The 26,413-nt window shown below is 46.1% G+C and overlaps 1 protein-coding gene across 4 annotated transcripts; it reads right to left on the bottom strand.

Moving 5' to 3' along the window:
- Positions 1–193: 193 nt before the first annotated feature.
- Positions 194–26,322, bottom strand: BRD9 (bromodomain containing 9). Of its 4 annotated transcripts, none has more exons than XM_035136135.2 (17): positions 26,125–26,322; positions 23,671–23,891; positions 20,111–20,243; positions 19,675–19,732; positions 19,070–19,214; positions 17,645–17,755; positions 16,335–16,447; positions 13,871–14,003; positions 12,109–12,184; positions 10,683–10,778; positions 9,899–10,031; positions 9,425–9,536; positions 5,616–5,654; positions 5,077–5,148; positions 3,237–3,339; positions 2,887–3,054; positions 194–1,701 (listed from the first exon to the last, which is right to left on the bottom strand). In XM_035136135.2, the coding sequence occupies exons 1-17, from the start codon at positions 26,237–26,239 to the stop codon at positions 1,604–1,606; spliced, it is 1,926 nt and encodes a 641-aa protein (XP_034992026.1). In that variant the 5' UTR covers positions 26,240–26,322; the 3' UTR covers positions 194–1,603. The 4 variants fall into 4 exon arrangements, with proteins under 4 accessions (XP_034992026.1, XP_034992025.1, XP_034992023.1 ...); XM_035136134.2 differs by having other exon boundaries at positions 195–1,701; positions 19,675–19,735; XM_035136132.2 differs by having other exon boundaries at positions 196–1,701; positions 16,335–16,450; positions 19,675–19,735.
- Positions 26,323–26,413: the final 91 nt, after the last annotated feature.

The following is a 26,413-nucleotide window of genomic DNA, read 5'->3' as shown; positions in this document are numbered from 1 at the left end:
CACTGATAAAGCATGTGTTTCCCGGGGCCGGGGGGGGGCGGGCGGCGCGGGGGACCATCAGGAGACAGACCTTTAAAGCCCAAGCCTATGCCTAGAAACACAGCACAAAAGGAAGTCTTGGATTAGCTCTCAAATAGAGCTGTTTGATGTATTAAGCCTAGTCAAATGCTAAACTAAAAACGTGTTGTTGGTGCTCCCCTGAACTTGGTACAGTGGTACCTCTACTTACGAATGTTTCTACTTACGAATGGAGCTCCGTCCGCCATCTTGGATGCAGTTTAGATAGGATTTTTTCTATTTACGAATTTTTAGATAGGGTTGCTTCTACTTACGAATTTTTTCTCCCAATGCATTCCTATGGGATTCGACTTACAAATTTTTTCGACTTAAAAATGTGTGTTCGGAACGCACTGAATACGTAAGTAGAGGTACCACTGTAATTGTTTGGGAACATTTTGTGACACAGCATTAGCCTAGAAAATTGGGATCACCACAAGAATAAAACAGATCTGCTGCAGGACTTCACATGGTCAAAGTTTTAAAGCAATTTTTAATCTTTAGTTCTCTTCACTCATTACTCATGTGTAGAGGACAAGCATTGAAAGAGACTGCAGGGCTGTATATTTAGCCCCATCCCAAAGTTTTGCTGCTGCTGTTGGTATACTGGACAGAACTGCTGCAGCGGAGAGACTTTCTCCCCCCCCCCCTAGTTCACAACTCTAGTTGATCACTTTCACCGCACTATATTTTCCAGGTGTAAAATGTAAAGAGAGCTTTAGGCAGGTCTGTTTCTGGTACACCAAATTTCAAGTTAATGAAGAACTGGAGAAATAAGTGCCAAGAACACCAAAGCACAATTGCATTGACGAGTTTTATTCATATTTACAATATTGTTAATGAACAACAAAATTATTCTAGTTTATCCATAATATAAATTGTTTTTAAAAAAGCCATTTAGTGTCAAATTTCAAATTCTTCATTTAAAATTTAAAACATGTTAAAAATCTGGATAATTTGGCAAGGGCTGAACTTTTTAAGCTGTAAATCTTCAATATTACTATTGAGGATCTGGACTGTTAATAACTTTTAATCTGGCCATCTTTTCAGTGGGCAACTGGAGGAAGAGAAGGAGAAATTACAAAGACAACCACGGTTCTGAAATGTCTGGGTGATATCTAAAGTCACCTCATAGAGCAGAGCCACCTTGGTATTAATAGGCCTCTGTGATTAACGCTGTATCACCGCTGGAAAACATGCTCCTCCTATACGGCCATAGCTGCACACTAAATAAAAAAACTTTTTAATGATTGACAGCATGATAATCAGCTGGTTAGCATTTTTATATATATAAATAAGGTAACTTAAATACGTAATTTGAGATTGCTTCTTCAGATCTATTGTACACACCTAAAATACCATATGAGATGGTCCAAATACCATGATATATAAACCCAAGTAATATTTACAAATATGCACGAGCATTATTATTTACCAATCTTCATACAAAATAAAAAGGGGAAATAGAAATGCATGCTATTCGACGAAACTACATAAATTGTTTACACAGTATAAAAAGCACAAAATAAATATAATATAGGCAAGATTAATTATTGGCATTTGTAGGTTCTGGAGACTGAAGAAATTCATAGGGGTCATGGACCATATCTTGTTGTTCTCCTACACTTAAGTGAGAAGGGCTTCCTGTGGAAAATAAGGAGAGGGCCAGAAAGGATAAATTAAGAAGTTTGAAAAGTTCCATACACTCAGGAAATATATTCACAGTGCCATTTTTTTCCAAGTAAACCGAGTTCAGTTAAATAGGTAAAGGATTATAGTCAGTGGTTTTTAATCACATCCTCCATCAATGATTTTTAGAAATGTCAAATTTTCATTACATTTGTGGCAAAACCCCGCACCCAGGAGCGTAGCAAGAGGGGGCAGTGGGGGCGGGCCGCCCTGGGCTCCACTCTGGGAAGGGGCTCCACTTGGGGCACCCCGCCCCTCACCTCCGCGCGCCGTACAGACATACACGGTCCATACGCGAGTGGCAGCCCGTTACGGGCCGCTGTGTGCGAGCGGTAGCCAGGCTGGCGCTGCTGCTCCTGTGGCAACTCGTAAGGCTGCCACGTGCAAAAAGCAGCACGGATGGGGCAGCCTTATGTGCGCTGTTCACGTAGGGCAGCCTTACAAGTTGCCGCTTGCTCGGTGGATCGTAAGGTTGCCGTGGGAGCAGCAGCGCCAGCCTGGACGGACTGTGCATGCGCCGTTCGTCCTGATGCGTTCGTCGTGTGGTCACGACACATTTATGCTGCGGAGCGACACCCCGCCCCCAGGGGCGCCTCCGCGTTTGCCGCCCTGGGCAGCCAAGTGGCCCCGTTCTCCACTGCCCGCCCCCAGCCTATCTACTTAGTCCCTTCTATTAGAAGTGTGATTGATGTTGGGTATGAGCAGACACTTCCAGCAGCGGCCCTGAGACATGGAACGAAAACATGTGTGAATTTCATGTTCTTATAACATGAAATCCATCTTTGCAAAATTGCTTTTGGGCTGTTTTATACTGCAAATAGTTTTTACTTAGGTTTTTGTGGCTGTTTAATTTCTTGTCACGTTTTCTAATAGTCATTGAAAGGTCAAATGTATTCAAACAAAGGATTTTAAATTTGCAATTTTAAGTAGAAATAAATCACGGTAGTGGTCCTATCAACCTATTTGTATTTGCATCCTGCCCTCCCAAGGACCTTATGGGGCAATCTCATCTTATCACCCCTGTAATCATGTGATAGTGAATACTGTCAATGCAGCCAGTATCTTGGGCATCTCACAAACTATTCAGTTTTAAGTGGGACTAAGGAGGCTCAGGGGGTCATGTTGTTCAACCAGATTTACCTAGGTGGTGTTGATCCCTTTCAGAAGCATTAGAGAGGGAGCTGAGGTTGGAGGAGGGTCTGGATCCTACTCTGTCAGCCTGAGCCTCGTGAAGGTCCTGCAGTAATTTGGTGGTTTCATCCAAGTGTAAATGATTGTCCTCGTGATCGAGCTCCTTCTTCACTTTACCTGAGAACAACAACACATCATTCAATGCAAGCTAGATTTTTGAACGGGTTATTTAACAAAAGGGTGGCAATCTGTGGTAAAACCATGTTAGACTAGGCCTAGAATAAAATTTGATTAGTGGACCAAGCTACATATAATACACTACTGAATACAACACTGAACTCCTCTAAGAACATGCTTACCCAATGAACTCAACATGGATATATCAAGGGACACGTCTGAATAGGGCTTCATAGACAAAAAATCCAAAACAGAACTAGTATTGTCCCCGATGGCTTCTCCAACCTGAAAAAAGAAGAGAAAAATGACAGCTACATAACTGTTTACATAGGGCTGCTACCGACATGACTCCCCTCTCCAGTAAGGCACCCTTCATGGGCAAACACTGGGTACCATGCTGGAAACGTGTACTGCATGGAGGAGAAAATGTTACTTTTCAAGTGGTCTGGAGATTCAGATCTAATCCTGGCAGCATTCCAAAAAGAATTTGCTGCTATCACCCAATACCATTGTTTACTGCTTTAAGAAGGAACTCATAGGATTACCCTCACATCAAAAAGGATGTTGTGGAACTGGGAAAGGTTCAGAAAAGGACAACCCAAATGATGAAGGGGATGGAATGTCTCATATATGAGGATCTGTTATAACATTGGGGGCTTTTTAGTTTAGAGAAAGAGGGCAGGGAAAAGTGTTTCTTCCTCTCTCACGACACTAGAGTTTGTTAACATCCAAGGAAGCTGAATACTGAAAGATTCAAGACAGACAAAAGAAAGTGCTCAGATAGTGCATAGTTAAACTATGGGGTTTACTCCCACAAGACGCCACCATCTTGGATGGCTTTGAAAGAGGACTAGACAAGAGGATGCCAAGAAGTATGCTTCTGAATGCTGATGGCTGGGAAGCACAGGTGGAGAGAGTGGTGGTTGTGCTCAGTCCTGTTTGTGAGCTTTCCATAAGCATCTGGTTGGTCACTGCGAGAACAGGATGCTGGACTAGATGGGCCATTGGCCCGATCCAGCGGGCTCCATTCCCATCACAGGAAACCATTCACTGTGACTCTCTGAACTGCACCTGCTTCACTCCTTCCTACAAGGGCTAGGAGGAAACCAACTATGATCCCTGGGCTTAGCATTAGATTTGAATGAGGGATCATGCTTTGTTTTGCTCAAACAAAGCATAATTGGAAAGCCAAGAATGAACCTTGGCTTAACATAGTGGTTTGCTTGAAGACTAACCACAGTTCATAATGGCCAACATTCTTCGGTTCAAGGCTGCATTTCCTCATTACAAACTCAAATGCCCAAAGTGTGCAAGCCCAAAAAGCAGGTGAGGTTATAATATTTTTCCACTTAGCTTAATTTAGAAGGCATCTGTGTATACTGGGTATTTACCTGCCACCCCCATCCTCCAGTTAGCAGTCATCATAATGAATGAAAATTCATTTCACTGTGATAAAGTTAATAAACAGAGCACTCTCTCCCACCACGATTTACTAATGCCTTTTGGCATGGTTTTTAATACTCACGATAAACTGAAATAAATGGTTACTTAATTGTGACAGCAACAACCTCATCAATTGGCTTTTTTACAGATCACCCACAAACTGATGTAAAGATCTAACAGCGCTCTCCAAGATTTGGATGTGAACACTTCAGGCTGTTCAGCTGCATGCTAACTTACAGGAAGCAGTAAGGGGAGAGGGAGGCTCTGATCAAATGCAAGCCCTTACTGTGTTACCAGAGTTTTCCAATGAAACTTTAATCTGCCCAAAGGAGCAAGGGTGCAGCAGGACAGAGGCAGAAGTTGCAGCAGACAGGGACAACACCACTGAAGCTGCTGCAGCCGGCCTGTCACCTTCGTCTGATCAATTTCTCCAACCACATAACCCTGCAGATTCCACACTGCCAAATTTGGTACAGCCATAAAAAGCTGGTGGGGGTGGGGGGAAGGGGCTGGATTAGGCCTGTGGTCAGGTGGTTCACTAGGCCATTTAAAAGGCACAGGCTAAACAATAAATCTTACCATACTCTGCTTGGAGGCATCTGGGCAAGTATTGCGCAATTTGTGTTCTTCTTTTATGAGGACTGGGGGAACCTTAAACATCAAAACACATTCAGATTGTTGGCAATTTTCAATCTCTATTCATTTTCCATTTGACATCTTTTATTTTACACCACCCAACAAAGTAACAAGAAGAAAATGTCAGCTTTCAATATGGATTATTTTTTTCCTTTGGTACTTAAAAACAAATAAATACAAAAGGAAAGGAAACAGAAAAGAGTACAGAAAACCCAATTTAAAGAAATATTGAGGTTTCTGAAACATCTAAATTATAGTGATTCTATAATTTATGGAACACACTGATTGCAATTCTTATTCCTGCATTTACTGTAGAATCAGAGAATCACAGAACTATAATGCACCCAGTCTAATCCCCTGCAATGCAGGAATATCAACTAAAGCATATTTCAATCATATTCCCAGGGCGGTTTCCAAGCAAAAAGCAAACTATTACATATGAACAAGAAGGCTGGTTAAAAATAAAATGTAACAGGACTTACTTTGACTTCATCTGGTGGTTTCACTGGAATGTTTCTCCTCTGAAAACCAGAACATTAAAATTGTTCATTTTTCCTGTTTCTTTTTTTGAGTAAAGCACACTCATGGTTTTACAGGTGAAACTTGGAAAATTAGAATATCGTTGAAAAGTGCATTTATTTCAGTAACGCAACTTAAAAATAAAAAAATTCCTTCAGTAGCACCTTAAAGACCAACTAAGTTTATATTTTGGTATGAGCTTTCGTGTGCATGCACACTTCTTCAGATACGCAACTTAAAAAGTGCATGACATACAAAGCTAGATATGTCAAGCTTTTATTTGTTGTAATTGTAATTCTTTGTCGTTAAGCGGGTCAGTTATAAATGGAATGGAAGTAATGAAATGTAATAGCGATGTTTATTTTTGTATTATTGTAACTATTTGTTTTATCACTGTGCAATTTCCAAAAGAAAGCATTTGTAAAAATTAAAAAAGAAAAAAATATTAAGTTGCATTACTGAAATAAATGCACTTTTCGACGATATTCTAATTTTCAGAGTTTCACCTATATGTGAACAAGTACCGTGTTTCTCATATTTTAAGGCATCCCCAAAAAATAAGCCATGACAGGATTTCTAAGGGTTGGTGAAAAATAAGACATACCCCGAAAATAAGCCATGTCGTGTAGCCCCGACCGAGCGAGAGGCGAAGGCGCGGGACCCAGCAGGAGCTCCCTGCCTGCTTCCCCGAGCCGTCGCGCATCGGGGGACAGAGCCGAAGATCGGCGGGCGCTCCTTGCTGGGCTTGACAAGCCCGGGAAACAGCGCCCGCCGATCTTCGGACCTGTGCTGTGTGACAGGCAGGGGTGGGGGGAAGCGGAGATCGTTCTCCGCTCTCCCCCCACCCCCGCCTGTCACCAAAGATCGGCGGGCGCTCCTTGCTGGGCTTGACAAGCCCGGCAAACAGCGCCCGCCGATCTTCGGACCTGTCCTGTGTGACAGGCGGGGGTGGGGGGGAAGCGGAGATCGTTCTCCGCTCTCCCCCCACCCCCGCCTGTCACCAAAGATCGGCGGGCGCTCCTTGCTGGGCTTGACAAGCCCGGCAAACAGCGCCCGCCGATCTTCGGACCTGTCCTGTGTGACAGGCGGGGGTGGGGGGGGGGAAGCGGAGATCGTTCTCCGCTCTCCCCCCACCCCCGCCTGTCACCAAAGATCGGCGGGCGCTGTTTGCTGGGCTTGACAAGCCCGGCAAACAGCGCCCGCCGATCTTCGGACCTGTCCTGTGTGACAGGCGGGGGTGGGGGGGAAGCGGAGATCGTTCTCCGCTCTCCCCCCACCCCCGCCTGTCACCAAAGATCGGCGGGCGCTCCTTGCTGGGCTTGACAAGCCCGGCAAACAGCGCCCGCCGATCTTCGGACGTGTCCTGTGTGACAGGCGGGGGTGGGGGGGGAAGCGGAGATCGTTCTCCGCTCTCCCCCCACCCCCGCCTGTCACCAAAGATCGGCGGGCGCTCCTTGCTGGGCTTGACAAGCCCGGCAAACAGCGCCCGCCGATCTACGGACCTGTCCTGTGTGACAGGCGGAGATGGGGGGGGGAAGCGGAGATCGTTCTCCGCTTTCCCCCCACCCCCGCCTGTCACCAAAGATCGGCGGGCGCTGTTTGCTGGGCTTGACAAGCCCGGCAAACAGCGCCCGCCGATCTTCGGACCTGTCCTGTGTGACAGGCGGGGGTGGGGGGGAAGCGGAGATCGTTCTCCGCTCTCCCCCCACCCCCACCTGTCACCAAAGATCGGCGGGCGCTCCTTGCTGGGCTTGACAAGCCCGGCAAACAGCGCCCGCCGATCTTCGGACCTGTCCTGTGTGACAGGCGGGGGTGGGGGGGAAGCGGAGATCGTTCTCCGCTCTCCCCCCATCCCCGCCTGTCACCAAAGATCGGCGGGCGCTCCTTGCTGGGCTTGACAAGCCCGGCAAACAGCGCCCGCCGATCTTCGGCCCTGTGCTGTGTGACAGGCGGGGGTGGGGGGGAAGCGGAGATCGTTCTCCGCTCTCCCCCCACCCCCGCCTGTCACCGAAGATCGGCGGGCGCTGTTTGCTGGGCTTGACAAGCCCGGCAAACAGCGCCCGCCGATCTTCGGCCCTGTGCTGTGTGACAGGCGGGGGTGGGGGGGAAGCGGAGATCGTGCTCCGCTCTCCCCCCACCCCCGCCTGTCACCAAAGATCGGCGGGCGCTGTTTGCTGGGCTTGACAAGCCCGGCAAACAGCGCCCGCCGATCTTCGGCCCTGTGCTGTGTGACAGGCGGGGGTGGGGGAGAAGCGGAGATCGTTCTCCGCTCTCCCCCCATCCCCGCCTGTCACCGAAGATCGGCGGGCGCTCCTAGCTGGGCTTGACAAGCCCGGCAAACAGCGCCCGCCGACCTGTGCTGTGTGACAGGCGGGGGTGGGGGAGAAGCGGAGATCGTTCTCCGCTCTCCCCCCATCCCCGCCTGTCACCGAAGATCGGCGGGCGCTCCTAGCTGGGCTTGACAAGCCCGGCAAACAGCGCCCGCCGACCTGTGCTGTGTGACAGGCGGGGGTGGGGGGGAAGCGGAGATCGTTCTCCGCTCTCCGCCCACCCCCGCCTGTCACCGAAGATCGGCGGGCGCTGTTTGCTGGGCTTGACAAGCCCGGCAAACAGCGCCCGCGTGCACTTTATTAAAAAATAAGACATCCCTCAAAAATAAGCCATGTCGTGTTTTTTTGAAGAAAAAAATAATATAAGACATGACTTATATAATATGAGAAACACGGTAGTGAGCTGATGCATGATGCTCTTCTACACCAATCTTGCCACACTGTGGACAAAACAAGCCAGAGTCTGCCTTGCTGTGCTGCCTGCACCCGGGTTTGTTTTATTCAAACCAACCATGAGAACTGAAGAACAAACCTTGGTAATAATAATAATAACAATAATAACAATAACAATAATATTTATACTCCACCCATCTGGCTGAGTTTCCCCAGCCACTCTGGGCGGCTTCCAACAGAACAGAACATTAAAATGCAATAATCTATTAAACATTAAAAGCTTCCCTAAACAGCCTTCAGGTGTCTTCTGAAAGTCTGGTAGTCCAATTTTTTAAAGCAAAAAACCCCATCTTATCTTACCTTCCAAGTCCCGGACTGCAGAATCCGGGACCGGCAGCCGCGTGACACCGGAAGTTGCGTCGACGTAACTTCCAGTGTCACTTTGCCCTTCTATGGGCACCTAAAATGGCCGACGCCGGCTTCAAAAGTAGCTTCTACGCATGACCGGAAGTGCGCCTACGCACTTCCGGTCATGCGTAGATGCGACTTTTGAAGCCAGCGGCGGCCATTTTTGGTGCCCATAGAAGGGCAAATCAGGAAAAAAAATGGCCGTCGGCAGGAGAAAATAACAGAGAAAAATGGGAGACGAAGTGATACGGGACCACCGAGAAAAGATAAGTAAAAACGGGGGTTTCCCGGGGAAAACAGGGTACTTGGCAGCTATGCATCTTATACACGAAAACATATGGTACTTCTGAAACATACATGTGCAGCTTTTCTCATGAGAAGCGCCCTCTGCAGACAATTTGTCACCCTGAGCATCTCTGACTGTGCTAGATCTGTAGGGGATTGTTTGTCAAGACAAGGATCTGTGTAGCCATATTCATGACTTCCAGAAAAGGCTTTATGGGTTTCAGGTGCTGCCACTGACCAATTCTACTGCATATAATTTGAAGAGTTTAACAAAAATACTTTGAAGGGGAAAGTACTGGTCCCGCACTAACTAACTGTGTTTCAGCTGGTTGCATCTCTGCCTAATACGGACCTACCTGCTTTAGCTGGTAAATCATTTTGGAATGATCTCCACCAGTGATTTGATCCAGCAAGTCATCCACTATTTTTTTGCTGTAAATTCCAGAATCCTTCACAAATTCCTGCAAACTAGAAGATTTGTGACATAAGATCAGCAATTCAGTCGGATGCATATATATTTGTAAATGAAATGTAAACACTGCAAAAAGCAAAACACATTTGGGTTTTGAAAAGCTGTCTTCCGTGGTGCTTCAAAAAAGTTGTCACCCTAATGGAATTTGAAGCTATAAATTTTTGTATGCTATTTATTCCCGCTTCCATGGGAACGATTGTTCTTCTTTGTACAGTACTGTATATCCTAATCTTCAGCTTCTGTGCTGGTGTCATGGTCTGGGGCACCAAAATGGAAGGAGAGTATGGTATGAATGACAGACAAAAGTAAACAAGCAATTAATAATTATATAAGAGTTCAATGTGCACAACTTCCTTACCTTAAGGCACACTGGATCCCAGTTTCATCTCCATATGCTGAATACAGCAGTTCCATTTCATCTGCTTTCAGATCATGAAAGAGAGAATGGTGTTGCATCGAAAGTGCTGTATTAGCACTTGAAAGGAATGTAACTGGAAATGTAAGAAAAATGTGTTTGAAATCCTCTACTCAACCTCGTCCCCTCCAAAACCCAACTGCATTTCTTAGGACTTGTTTACAGATCCATGTACATCTCTTGACATTGCATGTGTGAATCAGCTATTGTAGGTCAGACACCACAAACAGAATTGTAATAACCTCCCAGCTTTGACAATAATATCTTGGCTTATTAGGCTGAGGTACAAACAAACTTATTGACTGCGCATGCAGCCTCTTCGCTCTTCCCTTTGCAGCGTGAGGAGTCAAACCAGGAAGCCTCTAATTAAGCCTGGTTTTCTATTAGGCCCCAGCTGAAAAACAATGGATTCCAGCTTCAGAACAAGCCACGATCTTAGAAACAAAATGTAGTTTAATATTCTCCTGGTTCAAAGAAAACAAGGAACTACATTTAATTAAGAGACTTCATGGTTAAACTGAAGTATGAATGTCCAAACATGGGCAACTATGGTACTTCTCCCAACATGATTTTTTTTATAGTGGTTTGGTTTAGATATACAGTCAACTAATCAAGTCCTGAAAACAACTTGTTAACTGAAATCACCTTAATACTATACTGAATGAATGGTTTAATATGAGGACAAATGTTTAAACCTGAAGACATGATGTTTAGTTGCCTTATCTACCTTTGTGCCTTCTTTCATCTTTGAAGCCCAGGGCTGTGAAACCAGGTAATAACTTGCTTGACAAAGAACTCAGATCCACCGGATGGGTTTCCTCCTCTGTTTTAAAAGGAAATGTGCATTACATTTATTTATGTAACTAATTTCTATCCTGCTTTTTAGGACACTATGTTCACAAGGCAATGAAAAACACAAAATAATAATTATAATTAAGATAACAATCCATTTTATTATATGAGACATGCCCAGGGTTGCCACGGAGGCCAAGGCATCCTGAACTACATGGTTGATTTGGCATGAATCTTAAAGTCCCTTCAACACATTTTGCAAACCTCTAAAATCATCATCAGGAACACATATAGATAATATTCCTGAGTATGGATTTTTTTAAAAATCACACTGAGCATTTATTAAGTATTTTACTCATACACTGTACATATGTATAAGTAGACAAACACAAGTCAACTTCCTCACTGATGTGCATTTTTTTCTTCAACTGAGTAACAGTAAGGCGTGAGATGTCGCCATTCCACTACAATGAATGGAGCCCTCTGGACTTTATTGCAATTTCAGCCTTTAGTTTATTTGCCTGTGCGGCAGGCACCAGCAAACAAGGAAAGGCAAAGAGGAATACAGAACTTTTTCAACACCACTGCCCAGACCATTGTGTCTTTTTCCTTCTGTCCAAGAATGTCTTAAAGCCCACACTGTTGTATCACAGACTGGCAATTCATGTTTTAATTAAGCAGATGAAGATCAGGTCGAAAAAGTAGAAGATGCATTTATGCTAATTCAAATAAGAGTTTAGAGGAACATCACAGGTATTCAGTCAACAATAAGATTCCTTAGACCTCTCTTTAGACATTACAGTAATACCTCCGCGAACGTCCGCCTCATCTAGCGTTCATTCTGGCGAACGTCCGCAGCAAACCTGGAAGTACCGGAACGGGTTATTTCCAGGTTTGCTGCTCGCACATGCACAGAAGCGCTAAATCGCGCTTTGCATGTGTCCAGAAGCGCAAACCACTCCACACGCATGCGCAGATGCAGCGCTTTGCCCTGCATCCTTTTCGGCTAGCGGCCAGGGCTCCAGAACGGATCCCAGTTGCAAAACAAGGTACAACTGTACTGACAAATGAAGCTTAATTTTGAAGCTATTTGTAGTACCAGCCGTAAACCTTCAACTGTGTCTGTATTAGATATCCATTTTAGCTTAGGATGAGTTGCAAAGTGTATTTCAGAATGCACATCTTACTGTACTGTTGCAAACATTTCAATGCATATCATTACTGCTTCATATCTGTTTGGGTTATTCAATCTAAGATGAAAGCACTTCAAGAGCAAATTTAAAAAGAGAACCTAGCCATGCAGCAAGAAAAGCATACCTACAACATTAAACAAAGCTTGCCAAAGTTAGCACAACAATTACCTTCTGCTTCTGGATCTGATGGATTGAGTACGCTGAAGACCAAAGACCCATCACCATTCTTTTTCAGGTAGCCTATCTGTACTTAAAAAACATGGCAAAAATACAAATTATTTTTACGTTCACCAATCAAAAGGAAGCACCTATCCAGATTTTAAAATGTCAGGTCCTAACAGTTTGTCTGCGCTGCTGAGATCTACACCATTAGCACTTGGACTGCCTCTTTTGATAGCATGTTTCGGAGCTTTGGTGACAACAGAACCTTATTTCCTTAATGCCTTTATTCTTGACTTTATACACCTCCGGTTGCTGTGCAGAGCCTATGCACAGCTCTGGTGCTTAAGACAGAGCACAGCCTCCCCCTGGTCCACTTGACACTCACATGCTGGATGTTTTCCTGGAATGGGAGTTTACAGGTGCATAAACCACTATGAATAAGCACCTTTGAAAAAGCTGCATCATCTTTAGCCTGTTTTCATAAGTGTGTTCAGAGCAGTGTGCTTTTAATATAAACACCTGAATTGTTTAATATGCCAAACTTGATTCATCAGAAGGCTACAATCTTTTATTTTTATCTTCCCATAGTCCCATAATGGAGAACCTTATCAACCTTGGTTGCCCCAATCAGGAATATTACATGAAGCTATTTAGTGTATTATTACTTTCATATTGTCCTTTTCTTCCAAGAAGTTCAAGGTACATACTCCCCCATCACTTATTTTATCTTCACAATGATCTCGAGGAAGGCTATGATGAGAGACTATGATAGGCCCACTGATGAAGCTCTGAACCCTCATCTCCCAGGTCCTATCCTGACAGCACTCCGGATCCATTAGTTAAAATAACTAATATTATTAATTACCATTATTAGCTTATTAAAAGGTTTTTTTTGGGGGGGGGGGTTCACCAAGGAACAAGTCCTAGATGACACTTCATTTGTGTTAGATTCAAACTGGGGTCTGGAAACTGTGCTCTGGAAATTTAACACCCATCAAGCAATCACGTGTGAAACTTAATTACAGTGGTACCTCTATTTACGAATTTAATGCGTTCCGAACGCACATTCGTAAGTCGAAAAAAATTGTAAGTTGAATCCCATAGGGATGCATTGGGAGAAAACATTCGTAAGTAGAAGCAACCCTATCTAAAAATTCGTAAGTAGAAAAAAATCCTATCTAAACCGCATCCAAGATGGCGGACGGAGCTCCGTTCGTAAGTAGAAACATTCGTAAGTAGAGGTACCACTGTATTAAATTTATATACTGCCCTTCATCCGAGAATCAGAGTGTGAAAACACAAAAAACAGTTGAAAAGGCCAGAGATGGTTTAATCCAGGCATCCCCAAACTGCAGCCCTCCAGATGTTTTGGCCTACAACTCCCATGATCCCTAGCTAACAGGACCAGTGGTTGGGGAAGATGGGAATTGTAGGCCGAAGTTTGGGGGTGCCTGGTTTAATCAGCCAAAGGCCTGAGTGAAGAGGAATGTTTTCACCTGGTGCCTAAAGACATGTAATGATGGCACCAGGTGAGCCTTCCACATATGGAGAGCCACTGCAGAGAAGGAACCCATGTTGCCACCCTCCAGACCTCTCATGGAGGAGGCACACACAGGATGAGTGGCAGGTCTGGGTCACTTCATACAGGAAGAGAAATGTATCAGATGCCACGCAAAAAAAAAAAATGCTTATTTAATCTGATAGGGGCGTTGTTTCTGGCAATGTTAAGCAGAACGGAAAAATGGAAACTTGGATCAAGCGGCACGACCTTGCTGTTTGGGAGACATCGACTGATCCGGTCCCGAGCTTCATCTGCCGCATGTTCCACCAAAGCCAGAACGTGCTCTTCCGCAGTGCTGTCAGTCAGGCTGCATGCATTGCCTTCCGGTTCAAATATGCAGCTACAAACAAGTTACAAGTTGTGCAATAAATATGAAACCATGTCTACTTTTCTCCAAGTAATTTCCCTAGTTCCCTAGAAATCATTTGTTAGGTGAGGGTTCACATAACAAGTTCAGTTTCCACTGATTCCTATGGTAAAATTTCTAATTCATGATCTCTTTCCCTGCTCCCAAATTGGTTTTTATACCGGGCTTTGGGCCGGTGCCCGCTGTGCTGATTGCGCAGTGGGCCAGGGGAGCGTGCACCCATATGCATGCACACACTCTATTTCTGGCATACTTCCAGGTTGGAGGCACTCCGGAAATAGCTTGTGTGCATGCACACAGACCTCCTCTGACCCGGAAGTGCGCCGGAAATGACGCTTGCGCATGCGCACAAGCTATTTCCGACGCTCCTCCAACCCGGAAGTGCGCCGAAAATGATGCTTGCGCATGCGCGCAAGCTGTTTCCGACGCTCCAGTCACTCAGAAGTGGGCAGCCGCACCGCGCAAAATGGGTGGCGGCAGCGGGCAAAATGAGCCTCGCGGGGGCCACATCCGGCCTGCGGGCCATAGTTTGGGGAAGCCTGTCTTAAGGGGTGCTTGGAGATACACATTTCTCCCAAGTGCAAGGTCAATAAAAACCAATTGTGTCATTTACAAAAATCATTTTTTCCTTCAGCCTTCAGTTAGAAAAATAATTTTGTTCAAGGTGTTAAGTAATCCGACTTCAAATACAAATCAATATGCTTAAATGAATATAGTATTTCAGCTTTTAAAACAGAATCCATGACCACCTTATCAAACACCAACTCAAAGAAAGATTTTCTATGTAAAAGAACCATGGGGGAAGATATCTGTCTTATGTAGGGAAGCATTAAAAATATGGTACAATAGATATTGTGCTGTTCCCTAAATAGGCAAAAATTGTATTTGTTTGTATCTATTATTCTACTACAACTACTGGACACAAGTTCAGCAATTTAAAGTCTTGATAGCTTCAGAGAGGAGGAGGAGGAGAGAGAGGGAGTGAAGCCCATGCTTTATTGCCCTATATAAAGCAATGGGCATTAGACATGCTTAATTTTGGCTTGTGCTGGGAGTGGGAAGGCCATGGTTCCAGAGCATGAAGATGGTCATTTAAAAATATTGCTCTGATGGGCCAGAAAACCACCCCCTTTGAGCAGGAGGAGGAAAGCAGTGGGCCGCTAAATATGCCTTGTAGGGCAATCATCAGCCCCCATAACACAAAAGTAGGATCTTACCCCCTTTTATAAGCCCAGAGACTGCAATAAAGAGGAGGCCACTTCAGGGGAAATGACACCACTGCCTCCAACAGCAGTCAGGTCAGCAGCAGCTACAAGACAGCCTGAGGGCAAGTTCAAGCTCAGGGGAGAATCTGCAAGGTAGCCAGCATCCCTGTGCACTCAGAAACATTATGGGAATTAATGGTGCCCTTGGAGGGGCAACTGGAGGATACTGGGATCTGAGAAGACAACATCACAGAAATGGCCTCTGCTGTGTTAAGCCTGAGGCATTGGGCAGGGCACAATGAAATTATTAAGTGCCTCAAAAGGAAAAAAAAGAGCACATCTACTATCTTTATTGTACTTTTTATACTGTTCTACAATCCTTAGGAACCCAGGTGGCGCTGTGGTTAAACCACTGAGCCTAGGGCTTGCTGATCAGAAGGTCGGCAGTTCGAATCCCTGCGACGGGGTGAGCTCCCGTTGCTCGGTCCCAGCTCCTGCCAACCTAGCAGTTCGAAAGCACATCAAAATGCAAGTAGATAAATAGGAACCGCTACAGCGGGAAGGTAAACGGCGTTTCCATGTGCTGCTCTGGTTTGCCAGAAACGGCTTTGTCATGCTGGCCACATGACCTGGAAGCTATACGCCGGCTCCCTCGGCCAATAATGCGAGATGAGCGCGCAACCCCAGAGTCGGTCACGACTGGACCTAATGGTCAGGGGTCCCTTTACCTTTTTACAATCCTTAAAGAAATGCAACTTATACGGTTGCCTTACGAATGAAAATCAAAACATGTCTTGTTTGGGTCATGGGAAAACTCCAAAGAAGTGAACTAAGAGATTTTCAAACAGCTTGGAATTGGTTTATCCAAAACTAATTTGATATCCAAATACCTGAACAGCTGCCTCACATACATCTCTTTCTCGCTCTCTCACACCCTCAACACCTTGGAAAATGTGTGGCTGCAATTGGGGGGGGGGGATCTGCGACTGCCTAAGTGCGCTGAAATCTCAGGAAACTCAAGTCTGCCTCATATCAGCGCAATTCAAATTTGTAATTAAGCTGCACAAAAGAGCAAAGCATTCCATCTTTGTATCATTACCTAATAACTTCTTTACTTGGCTTTTTGGATTTCTTGGTGGTCTCTACGTGAACAGGAACAACTTCGGGCACAGGCTCCTCAACAGCTGGGTCTTCGTCGCCCAAAATAGCTGCCTGCTGAGAAAAATCCATGTCCTGCATAAACGACATGCTGCGCTTCAAAGCTAACAGCCGTTCCTAGAATTAGAAAGGACAGAGCAGCAGGGACTTTACACCTTTCCCTCATAGCCAAGGTGCTATGATGATGGGATGGGATGGGAATGGCCATGGCTTTGTGCCTAAGAGCTACACCTTCAATGACGATGCGACATGATTCAGTCATGGCAGCACAACACCAGAGTATCTGCAACCTAGGAGAAAAAACCCCATCACCTACCTGAAAAGTGGAACTTACCACAATCTTTATGCAGAACGGGCTACCAGCAGTAGCTCATATGATAAATCAGTTGTTTGACTGCTTTTAATATGGTACTAGCACACCTTAATGTAAAGCATACATAAATCCATCTCCTACCTTAAGTATTTCCATTTTAATGTTTTTTCCCCCCTAAATTTTAGGTGAGGAGTGAGGGGAGGGCCTGTTTTCTGCTAAGAAGGGGACTAAGAGGATTTATGAATTGCATTTTAAAGGAAAACATGTTTCTATACATCGCCTTGATGTTTAACATGCTTGGCTTTCCAAAAAGATGTTTCAGAATTTATTTATTGTTCACTTGTAAACAACTTAAAGCAAGTCCAATGAATTTAAAAGGTACTATGGAAAAATTTGCTTCCATCCTGGAAGCTTCTGTTCAAAGTTTCCAACCTGAAACCAAATCTTACCAGGTGTTATCGACTGTAAAAGGTGAGTGATTTATAATGGAAATGTCCTTCTATATAACATGCTATGGGAACGTCATATTTCTGTAGGCGGGCAGAATGCGGTACTGGGCACATAAGTCAGCTTCCTCATAATTTCAGCTTTTCGTTTCTTTCTTTTTTAAAAGAGCAAGGTGATTGTAAGCATTTATGCAAAGTGTGTGGGGACTCGTAGAAACCCATGTGGTATCTAGTGGCGACAGGGTGGTGCTTCAATATCCTACACAGCAACTCCTCTCTTTCCATACCTAGAAGCGGAATGTATTATGCATTTCCCCCAACAGTGCTTTATTTGCATAGAAGTGGAGATTTGCTGGGGGTTTTTTAGCCCAGGGCATAAGAATACAGCAGCCATGTTATACGGATTAATGAAATAACCCTTCACTTTGACCCACTATAGTAGTTCAACGTGCACATTTGGTCTCATCATGTTCACTTTCATAGCTGTCTTACTTTGCTCATCATCTTAAAGCCTGTATGGAGGATCTTTTTGGCCAGTTTGTAGTACACGGTGTCTGGTCTGTTGTATGTCATTGCGTTGTCACACATCAGCTTAAAATCTGCCTGAAAAACATGAACATGGGCATTACCATATTTTGCTGTTGTGCAGCCACAGCCATACCAGGTCAAATTCAACAGAATGTTAAAACGAATAGTACAGTTGGTGAATATCAACCAACTACCGTATTTCTCAGATGACTTGCAAGGGGCCCTGGTCCCTTTCGGTTTCCTATGGCAAACAATGAAACCAGAAAAGCTTAGATCACAATGTTGCTGTGCTAGGACTGATTTAATTGATCAGGGCTTTAACATTTATGCCAAACTTTGCAGAATGCCTCGCTGTTTGACACAAGGAGCTGGCTGGTTCACTGATATTCTCCCTCAGTAGTTTTAAAACCTGGATCTCAGATGAAATTGTAAACCTTGCAGCGCTTGTCCGAACCCCGGGACCTGTCCTTGCTGTTGGCGGCAGGGGGAGAGGAAGGAAGGAAGAGAAAGGGCTGTTTTCTCTTCCTTTGTTCCTCTCCCCCCCCCAATCCAACAGAGCCCACATCTGACGGGGGTTCGGAAGCCCCGTCAAATGCCGGCTCTGTTGGGCGAGGCGGTGGGGGGAAAGAACCTCCGCTTCTCCCCCCTCCCCCGCTGCCTGGCACACACCTCTCTTGGCTCGGGGAAGGCAGGCAGGCAAGAGAGCAAGCGCCTGCCTGCCTTCCCTGAGCCAAGAGAGCAAGTACTGCTGCCGCCGCCAGGCCCCCGGAGCCCATAGGAATGCATTAATTGACTTTTAATGCGTTCCTATGGGAAACGGTGCCTCGCTAGACGAAATTTTCGTAGGACGAATTGAGTCCTGGAATGAATTAATTTCGTCTAGCGAGGCACCACTGTAATTGTAAATCTATTACAGGGCAAGCCATCACAATATGTGATCTGCTAAAACAAGTACAGCCAGTAATGTATCATGGCCTTTCACGTGCTTGGTAAATCCTGCTTTTGTTGTCTCAGGCAGGCAATAAAAACAGATGATTTACTGAGCCCCTGCTGCACCATCATATATGTGTACTGGGCTGTGCTTGACTTAGTAGCTTCCAAAGGCCTCTGCATGTTATGCGGGGATCAATGGGCAAACCGCCCCCGCCCCCCGACACCTGCACTTAAAACCACAGACTTTTGTTGTAGATGACCTGTTCTGGGGGTATCACATAAAAATTATGTGACTTTCACACTGGAATAACAGGATTGCTGCCCACTCACTGGAAATGCACAATTATAATAGAACCATTTCTGGAGCTATTTACATGATCTACCACCTCTATTGACCGACTATAATAATTAACAATTCACACTGTGAAAAGTTTTATCAAATCTCTATTAATTCACCTTGAATTCTGTTACTGACTTGTACTCATTTGCTGCAATTTTGTCTTTCATAGTGCCAAAATCCATAGGATGCTTTATTATCATGGAATATCCAGGGGCAATGGCATCCGTGACTGGAAAAGCAAAAAACCCATGAGGATCTTTCCTATAAAAGGGAAACACATACATATAGGGAATGTTATATTTGGGGATAAAATCACGTATGTATCTATGTGTATACATGTATGTGTGTGTCTATACACCCCCCCCCAAACCTACATAAAACAAAAGCCATTTTCCATCAGTCAAGAATAATAATAATTTACCCAGCCAGATGGGAACTTTCTGTATTAGCAAGTAATCATCAGGATAAGCTGTATAGAAACATCTGTATATACCAACATGAGTTGCTGCTAAAAGTGACCCCCTCAGATCCAGCACTCCAGAGTTTTAGCACATCTATCTACACATCTTACATTATTGAGTACCGATCTTAAACTAATTAGATATGATTAAGCAGTGATGTGGGTTTTCCAGAAAACTTTGAAACACGTACAACTCCCCATTTGCGTGGGGGTCGCGTTCCAGGTCATTGCGCATGCTGACGGGACACACTTCAGTCTTACCTCTGTAACTGGCGAAGAAAATGTTCCAACAATTGCTGAATAGGTGTGCTCTCGCTTTCTGCTATAATACAATGTAAGGAAAAGCAAATGATCACTCCTTTGAAAGTTCCTGTCATCTGTATACCACAGCTCTAAAATGATAAAGATGCTATTGCTACAAAATAATGTAGCCACTATTAATTCTGGTTTGGTTTTTTGTTTTTGTTTTTGCATAGGACAGTAAAACACATATTACATTCTGTGGTTGGCCTTTCGGAAAATGGTAGAGAAATATTAAAGGTAACACAAGAATCATATGCATTTCTATCCACGTGAATAAACTGCATCCTTAACCAAAAAAGGGGCTGAGAGCAAACAAGAATATGAGAAGTGTTTTCCTACACTATACAAATCTCTATATATGGCACATCAGTTTCAGATGTCACTGAAAACGCACCTGGCTGTGTTCTACAGGCTCGGACTGGACGATCAGAGGGTGGCTCAACCTCTACTTTCTTTCCGGGATCAAAGTCATCTGTTTCACCCTCAGTATCACATTGTTCTTTCTCCCTTTTTCTTTTCTTCTCTTCCTGGTACCAAAGAAACAGAAATGTAAGAAGGACAGACAATACAGTGGCGAACGGAGCCGCTTGGCTGCCCAGGGCAGCAAACGCAGAGGCGCCCCCTGGGGGCGGGCCGTCATGACGTCATGACACACTCGTTGTGACGTCATGATGCACGCATTGTGATGTCATGATGCACGCTTCAGGATGAACGGCGCATGGAATGCGCTCGCGCAGGATGCTACACATGCACAGCCAGTACGCACTGCTGCTGGCGCTCGCCCGCTGTGCACCAGCAGCAGCGCTTACTGACTGCGCATGCGCATCCCGGCGCATGCGCACTCCATACGGGGTGGTGCACCACCCCGTATGGAGTGTGTGCGCGCCAGGATGCTGCACATGCGCAGTCAGTACGCGCTGCTGCAGAGTGTGCACGCGCCGGGATGCTGCACATGCGCAGTCAGTACACGCTGCTGCTGGCGCACTGCTCACACACAGCGGCCCGTAAGGGGGTGCCGCTCGCGGGACAACCGGCACAGACTGCGTATGTCTGTACGGCGCGCAGGGGCGGGGAGGGGCGCCCCCGAGTGGAACCCGGGGCGGCCTGCCCCTACCGCCCCCCTTACATATTCATGCAAAATCATCACTGTAATTAGTCTTTTGTGACATTAAAAAACAGGATACTTAGCAATGGGAAAACAGATTCCAAATACTTAGGAAAACAAGCTCTTAAAAAAAAAGTACATTGGTTATTTCCATTTGCATTTGTCATCCTGCTTTTATTAAGCTATTTTAATTAGCTTGCTGTTTTTATATGAACTGTAAGCCGCACAGAGTGGTTGGGGAAACCCAGACAAATGGGTGGGGTATAAAAAGTAAAATTATTATTATTACTAGTATCTTGAAGCCTAGTATCTAACGGGTGCTAGAGCAGGTGCTGCAATCATCCCCAAAATTATTGACCAGCAGAAAGAGAAATATTTCGTCGGGTTGATCGAAGGACTTGTGCGGGGCTGCGATCCTTAAAATGACAAACGGGACCCTTCCAGTATTTCCTGAGAGTAAGCACCACTGAATTCAACAGAACTCACTTCCGAGTAGACAGGTTTAGACTTGCCCTGTTCAGAGTCTCTTAAGTTAAGAGGTTTGCCGTTTGCTGCAAAACCAACCACATGTTCCTCCTCGCTGCAGCGGGAATCCTAGGCTCGCTTACCCGAGAGTAAGTCCCTCGGGGTTAGCTGGGACTTGCTTCTGAGAAAACGTGCAGTGGGGTCCGGCTGGGGCTGTGTGGTTGCTGGGGGGCGCCTGCTGTGCTTTCTTCCTTGGAGAGCCAGGCTGGCGGGCCGATCCTGTCTCTCGCCTGCAGGGCCTTCACTGACAGGTTGAGACGCGCGCGGCGTCGCCAAGAGCAGGCCGCTCAGATCAAGCCGCCCCCTCGGGGCTTGGTGGAGCCTCGCGGCCTCCATCGCCGATGCAGAAGCGGGTTGTCGCTGAGGTCAACCCACTACCACCCCACTGGAGTGGGCTGAGCTTGAGAGGTGGAGTGTCGTCGTTTTGGGAGGTGGGGAGAAGGCGGCGTTCTCCTCCTCCTCACCGCCGCTTCGGCCTTGCGACGCGGCTCTGGGCTAGACGGCGGGAGGCGAGCCTAGAGGGTGGCTGGGCTGCCCCACAACACACAGGCCTCTCTCTCCCCCTCTCCGCGCTGCGCCTCCCACTCACTCGACGCCTGGGCCAGCCGTTCCCCTCAGACCCCCGCGCGCATGAGAGTGTCCTGGGTGCGCGAGCAAGTGTCTCTGTGTTCCAAGTCCCAACGGCTGTCCGTGCGGCACATGCGCATTAGCGCAAACCCAGGGACACAGGGACTGGACGCAGAGACACTTGCACTTTATTATATAGGATTTGTTTTGTTGTTGGTTTTAACATGTGTGTTGGAAAATGGTTATTCAAAATTCAAAAAGCTGCTGAAGAAACAAGCAAACTACCTAAAGTAGTAGCACCAAGTCATTTAGGGCTTTAAACGCTAATGTGAGCACCTTGAATTGGGTCCAGAGACAAACTAGGAACCAATGCAACAGATTTGAAACAGGGGTTATAAGAATTCTAAAGGAAACGCCAGAGAGTATTCTGGCTGCCGCATTTTGGACCACTTGAATATGCCAAGTTGTCTTAAAAGAGCAGTCTCACACAGCATACCTTGCAATAATCCAATTGGCCTTAACACATCCAAACACATATATAAAAAACCAGATAAAGGTAAAGGGACCCCTGACCATTAGGTCCAGTCGTGAACGACTCTGGGGTTGCAGCGCTCATCTTGCATTATTGGCCAAGGGAGCCGATGTACAGCTTCCGGGTCATGTGGCCAGCATGACAAAGCCGCTTCTAGCGAACCAGAGCAGCACACGGAAACGCTGTTTACCTTCCCGCTGTAGCGGTTCCTATTTATCTACTTGCACTTTGAGGTGCTTTCAAACTGCTAGGTTGGCAGGAGCAGGGACCGAGCAATGGGAGCTCACCCCATTGCAGGGATTCGAACCGCCGACCTTCTGATTGGCAAGCCCTAGGCTCTGTGGTTCAACCCACATCGCCACCTGCAAAAGACTAGATAGCCACCACTAAATAAATCATGAAACTTTAGCTTTAAATATCTCATCTAAATACCCTGAAACAATCTTGGTAGTTTCGGTAGTATCACCCTTCAACAAATATTAGATTACAGACTCTTTGTGAATTAATATTTTAAGATGTAAGGGAATCACTAGATCTCTGCGAAGGGTGTGATGTATTATGTGATGTATTGTATCTGGTGGTTTCTTATTACAAGAGCAGAATCTGTTCGGGAAGGGGATTTTGAAACCTTCCGAACAAAACAGATGAGGTGAATGCATTTCGATGAGCTTGCTCAGCAATGCGATGGAGTATTTAAATTATAAAAATAATTACTGTATATTCCGGCATATAAGACGACTGGGCATATAAGATGACCCCCAACTTTTCCAGTTAAAATACAGTATAGAGTTTGGGATATACTAGTTGTATAAGACAGTGGTCCTCAACCTTGGGCCTCCAGATGTTTTGAGACTACAATTCCCATCATCCCTGACCACTGGTCCTACTAGCTAGGGATCATGGGAGTTGTAGGCCAAAAACATCTGGAGGCCCAAGGTTGAGGACCACTGGTATAAGAAAGACGACCCCCAACTTTTGAGAAGATTTTCCTGGGTTAAAAAGTAGTCTTATACGCAGAAATATACAGTAGTCATTACAATGGAGTTTACTTTACTCTGTATTCTGGACTCTGCCATTGCTTCACAACAGTTGTAAGGAATAGCTTAGAAAGCTCTGGAGTTGCCACATAAAAATGCATTTGTTCAAACTGATACTTACAGTTGTCATAAGGTAACCTTTTAAAGCTTTGACCAGCATCTCTGGAAATAATGATGTCAATGATTACCTTTCTCTTCCGTCTCTCCTCATCATCAAGATGCTTTTCTTTCTCTTTGTCCGATTTCTTCTTCTTCTTCTTTTTCTTCTCCTTATGTCGCTCTCTCTCATGGTCTGATCTATCATCATAATAACTGGAATCGTGGCCTGATCCTGAAAGTTCTGTCACTTCACTTCCACCAACTTTCAACACCAACTTCAATGGCTTCTCTAAGGGCTTATCCACATAATCTATGAGGGTGACAACAACAGCAAATAAGTGAAAAGCAATAAATAAATAAACAGTATCAAACGAGCACAGCAAACATTCAGCAGGAATGCTGCTCACATAAGCCTTATGCATAGGAAAGTGTAAGAGCAGATCAGTGACGAACAGTGCCGCTTGGCTGCCCGGGGCAGCACATACGCAGTCCGCCCTGGCGCGTGCGTCGTGATGCAACCTGACGCATGCGTCGTGACGTCACGATGCACACGCCAGGACTGACTGCGCATGTCCGCACATGCGCAGTCTGTCCGTGGCAGCCGGCGCGCTGGGCTGGAGGAGGCGAGGGGCGGGCCAGGGGCCGGCGGGGGTGCTTGGGTGGCGCGCTGGGCCGGAGGAGGCGAGGGGCGGGCCAGTGGCCAGCGGCACTGCTCGGCCGGCACGCTCAGCCGGAGGAGACAAGGGGCGGGCCAGGGGCTGGCGGTGGTGTTCCCGCCAGACTGGAGCTAGGGGCGGCCCGCCCCCCCCGCTACGCCCGTGGAGCAGATTATGATGCTAAAAGCATGTCTGAAGCAAATGTGCACTGATATCCTCTGTCAGAAAGAAAGGCGGCAGCTACCCACCTCAACAAGTGTGTGAGAGAAAAACAACAGTATTTTAGCCACCCAAAATATAAAATATAAATTAATATAAAGTATATTAATTTATTATAGCACATACGGTTTTGTGCTGCAAACCCTTGTGTAAATACTATAAACACTGCTATAAAGTGTGAATTGGTGGACAATCAATAGCTTTTCCCAGACTGGAAACTTGGAACCTTTTTATCTGATACTTTACAGAGGAGCACAATTTATCACCCCAACAAATTATGACAACAGAGTACTGAACATAGGAATGGGACATACTGAGAGAGACCATTGATCCATCTACATCAGTATTGTCTGAACTGACTGGCAGCAGCTCTCTGGGGTTTCACACAGTGGACGTTCCCAGCCGGGAATTCAAAATGACCTTAACAGCTTGGACAACTGGGCCCATAATAGCAAAATAAATTTAAATGCAGGACAAATGTAAGGTTCTGAACTTAGGCAGGAAGAACCAGATGCACAAATATAAGATGGGGGACACCTGGCTTACACGTGAAAAGAATCTTGGGGGCCTTAGTGGATGACAAGCTTAACATGAGTCAACAGTGTGATGCAGCTGCAAAAAAAGCTAATGCTATTCTGGGCTGCATCAACAGAAGTCTAGGGTCCAGATAAAGGGAAGTCATAAAGGACCCCTGACAGTTAAGTCCAGCTGCGGACGACTCTGGGGTTGCAGTGCTCAAGTGCTCATCTCACTTTACTGGCCGACCGGCGTACAGCTTCCAGGTCATGTGGCCAGCATGACCAAGCCGCTTCTGGCGAAACCAGAGCAGCACACGGAAACGCCATTTACCTTCCTGCAGTACCTATTTATCTACTTGCACTTTTTGGTGTGCTTTCGAACTGCTAGGTTGGCAGGAGCTGGGTCTGAGCAACGGGAACTCACCCTGTTGTTTATTTGTATGCCACCTTTACGGAGTTCAGAAAAAAATAACATAACTATGGCATAACAAAAGTAGGCATAAACAATAAATTAAACATTGAGCAATTTCCACATAAAACACAACAAAACATAAAAGATGCCAAAAAATCAACATCAACCGCCCGCCCCCCCAATAGAAAACCCGACACGATGCCCCAGCCCTACGGCGGAGAGGGGGAAAACATGGGCGAGAAATGCAACAAATGCATAGAGAGCTGGGGAATGGGAAGCTTCCCTGCCAGCAGCTTCTGTGCTGGCTTCTTGCCTACCTCACAGGGTTGTTGTGGGGATTGAGGAACTGGGGAGGGAGGGAGGGGGAGAAAGGCAATGAATAAGTACATACATAGATAAATCTACAGCAGGCATAGGGCAGTGTTTCCCAACCAGTGTGCCTCCAGATGTTTTGGGACTACAACTCCCATCATCCCTAGCTAGCAAGACCAGTGGTCAGGAATGATGGGAGTTGTAGTCCCAAAACATCTGGAGGCACACTGGTTGGGAAACACTGGCATAGGGGAACTCGGCCCTCCAGATGTTTTGGGACTACAACTCCCATCATCCCCGACCACTGGTCCTGTTAGCTAGGGATGATGGGAGTTGTAGTCCCAAAACATCTGGAGGGCCGAGTTCGCCTCTGCCTGACCTACACCCCGGGTTCTGCATGGTCCTCCCTCCCTTCTCCCCACCCACCGTCATAGGAGGCGCCTCCGCTTCCTCCCCCGCCGGTGGCGGCGACGACGGCTGGGGCGGGCGTGGACCTCCACTCCGCCTTCTCCGCCTTGTGCTTTTTGTGCTTCTTCCCCATAATTGCCGCGAATCGAAGGAAAGAGGCGGCGGCGGCAAGGAAGGCGAGGTAGGAGGCGAATGGATGTGTCCGGAAGTGACGAAGGGCCCCGGCGACTAAAGAGGAAGCACTTTCCCCGGCCGCCTAGGAAGCCGCCTCTTCTCGACCTAGGGGGAAAGGGGGCGTGGCCGGAAG

This window comes from Zootoca vivipara, chromosome 13 (assembly GCF_963506605.1).
Source record: "Zootoca vivipara chromosome 13, rZooViv1.1, whole genome shotgun sequence".
NCBI classification, from domain to species: Eukaryota; Metazoa; Chordata; class Lepidosauria; order Squamata; family Lacertidae; genus Zootoca; species Zootoca vivipara.
The sequence above is the reverse complement of the archived record's forward strand: the minus strand, read 5'-3'. Positions and strand labels throughout refer to the sequence as shown.

Excerpts from the sequence above, each read along its gene's own strand:
- BRD9 (XM_035136132.2), bottom strand. The coding sequence starts at position 26,239 with ATGGGGAAGAAGCACAAAAAGCACAAGGCGGAGAAGGCGGAGTGGAGG. Across the intron at positions 19,215-19,674 it reads TTTCTTCGCCAGTTACAGAG|GAAAGATCCTCATGGGTTTT; the intron begins GTAAGACTGAAG and ends TCCCTTTTATAG. Across the intron at positions 14,004-16,334 it reads CCAAGTAAAGAAGTTATTAG|CTGCATATTTGAACCGGAAG; the intron begins GTAATGATACAA and ends ACTTGTTTGTAG.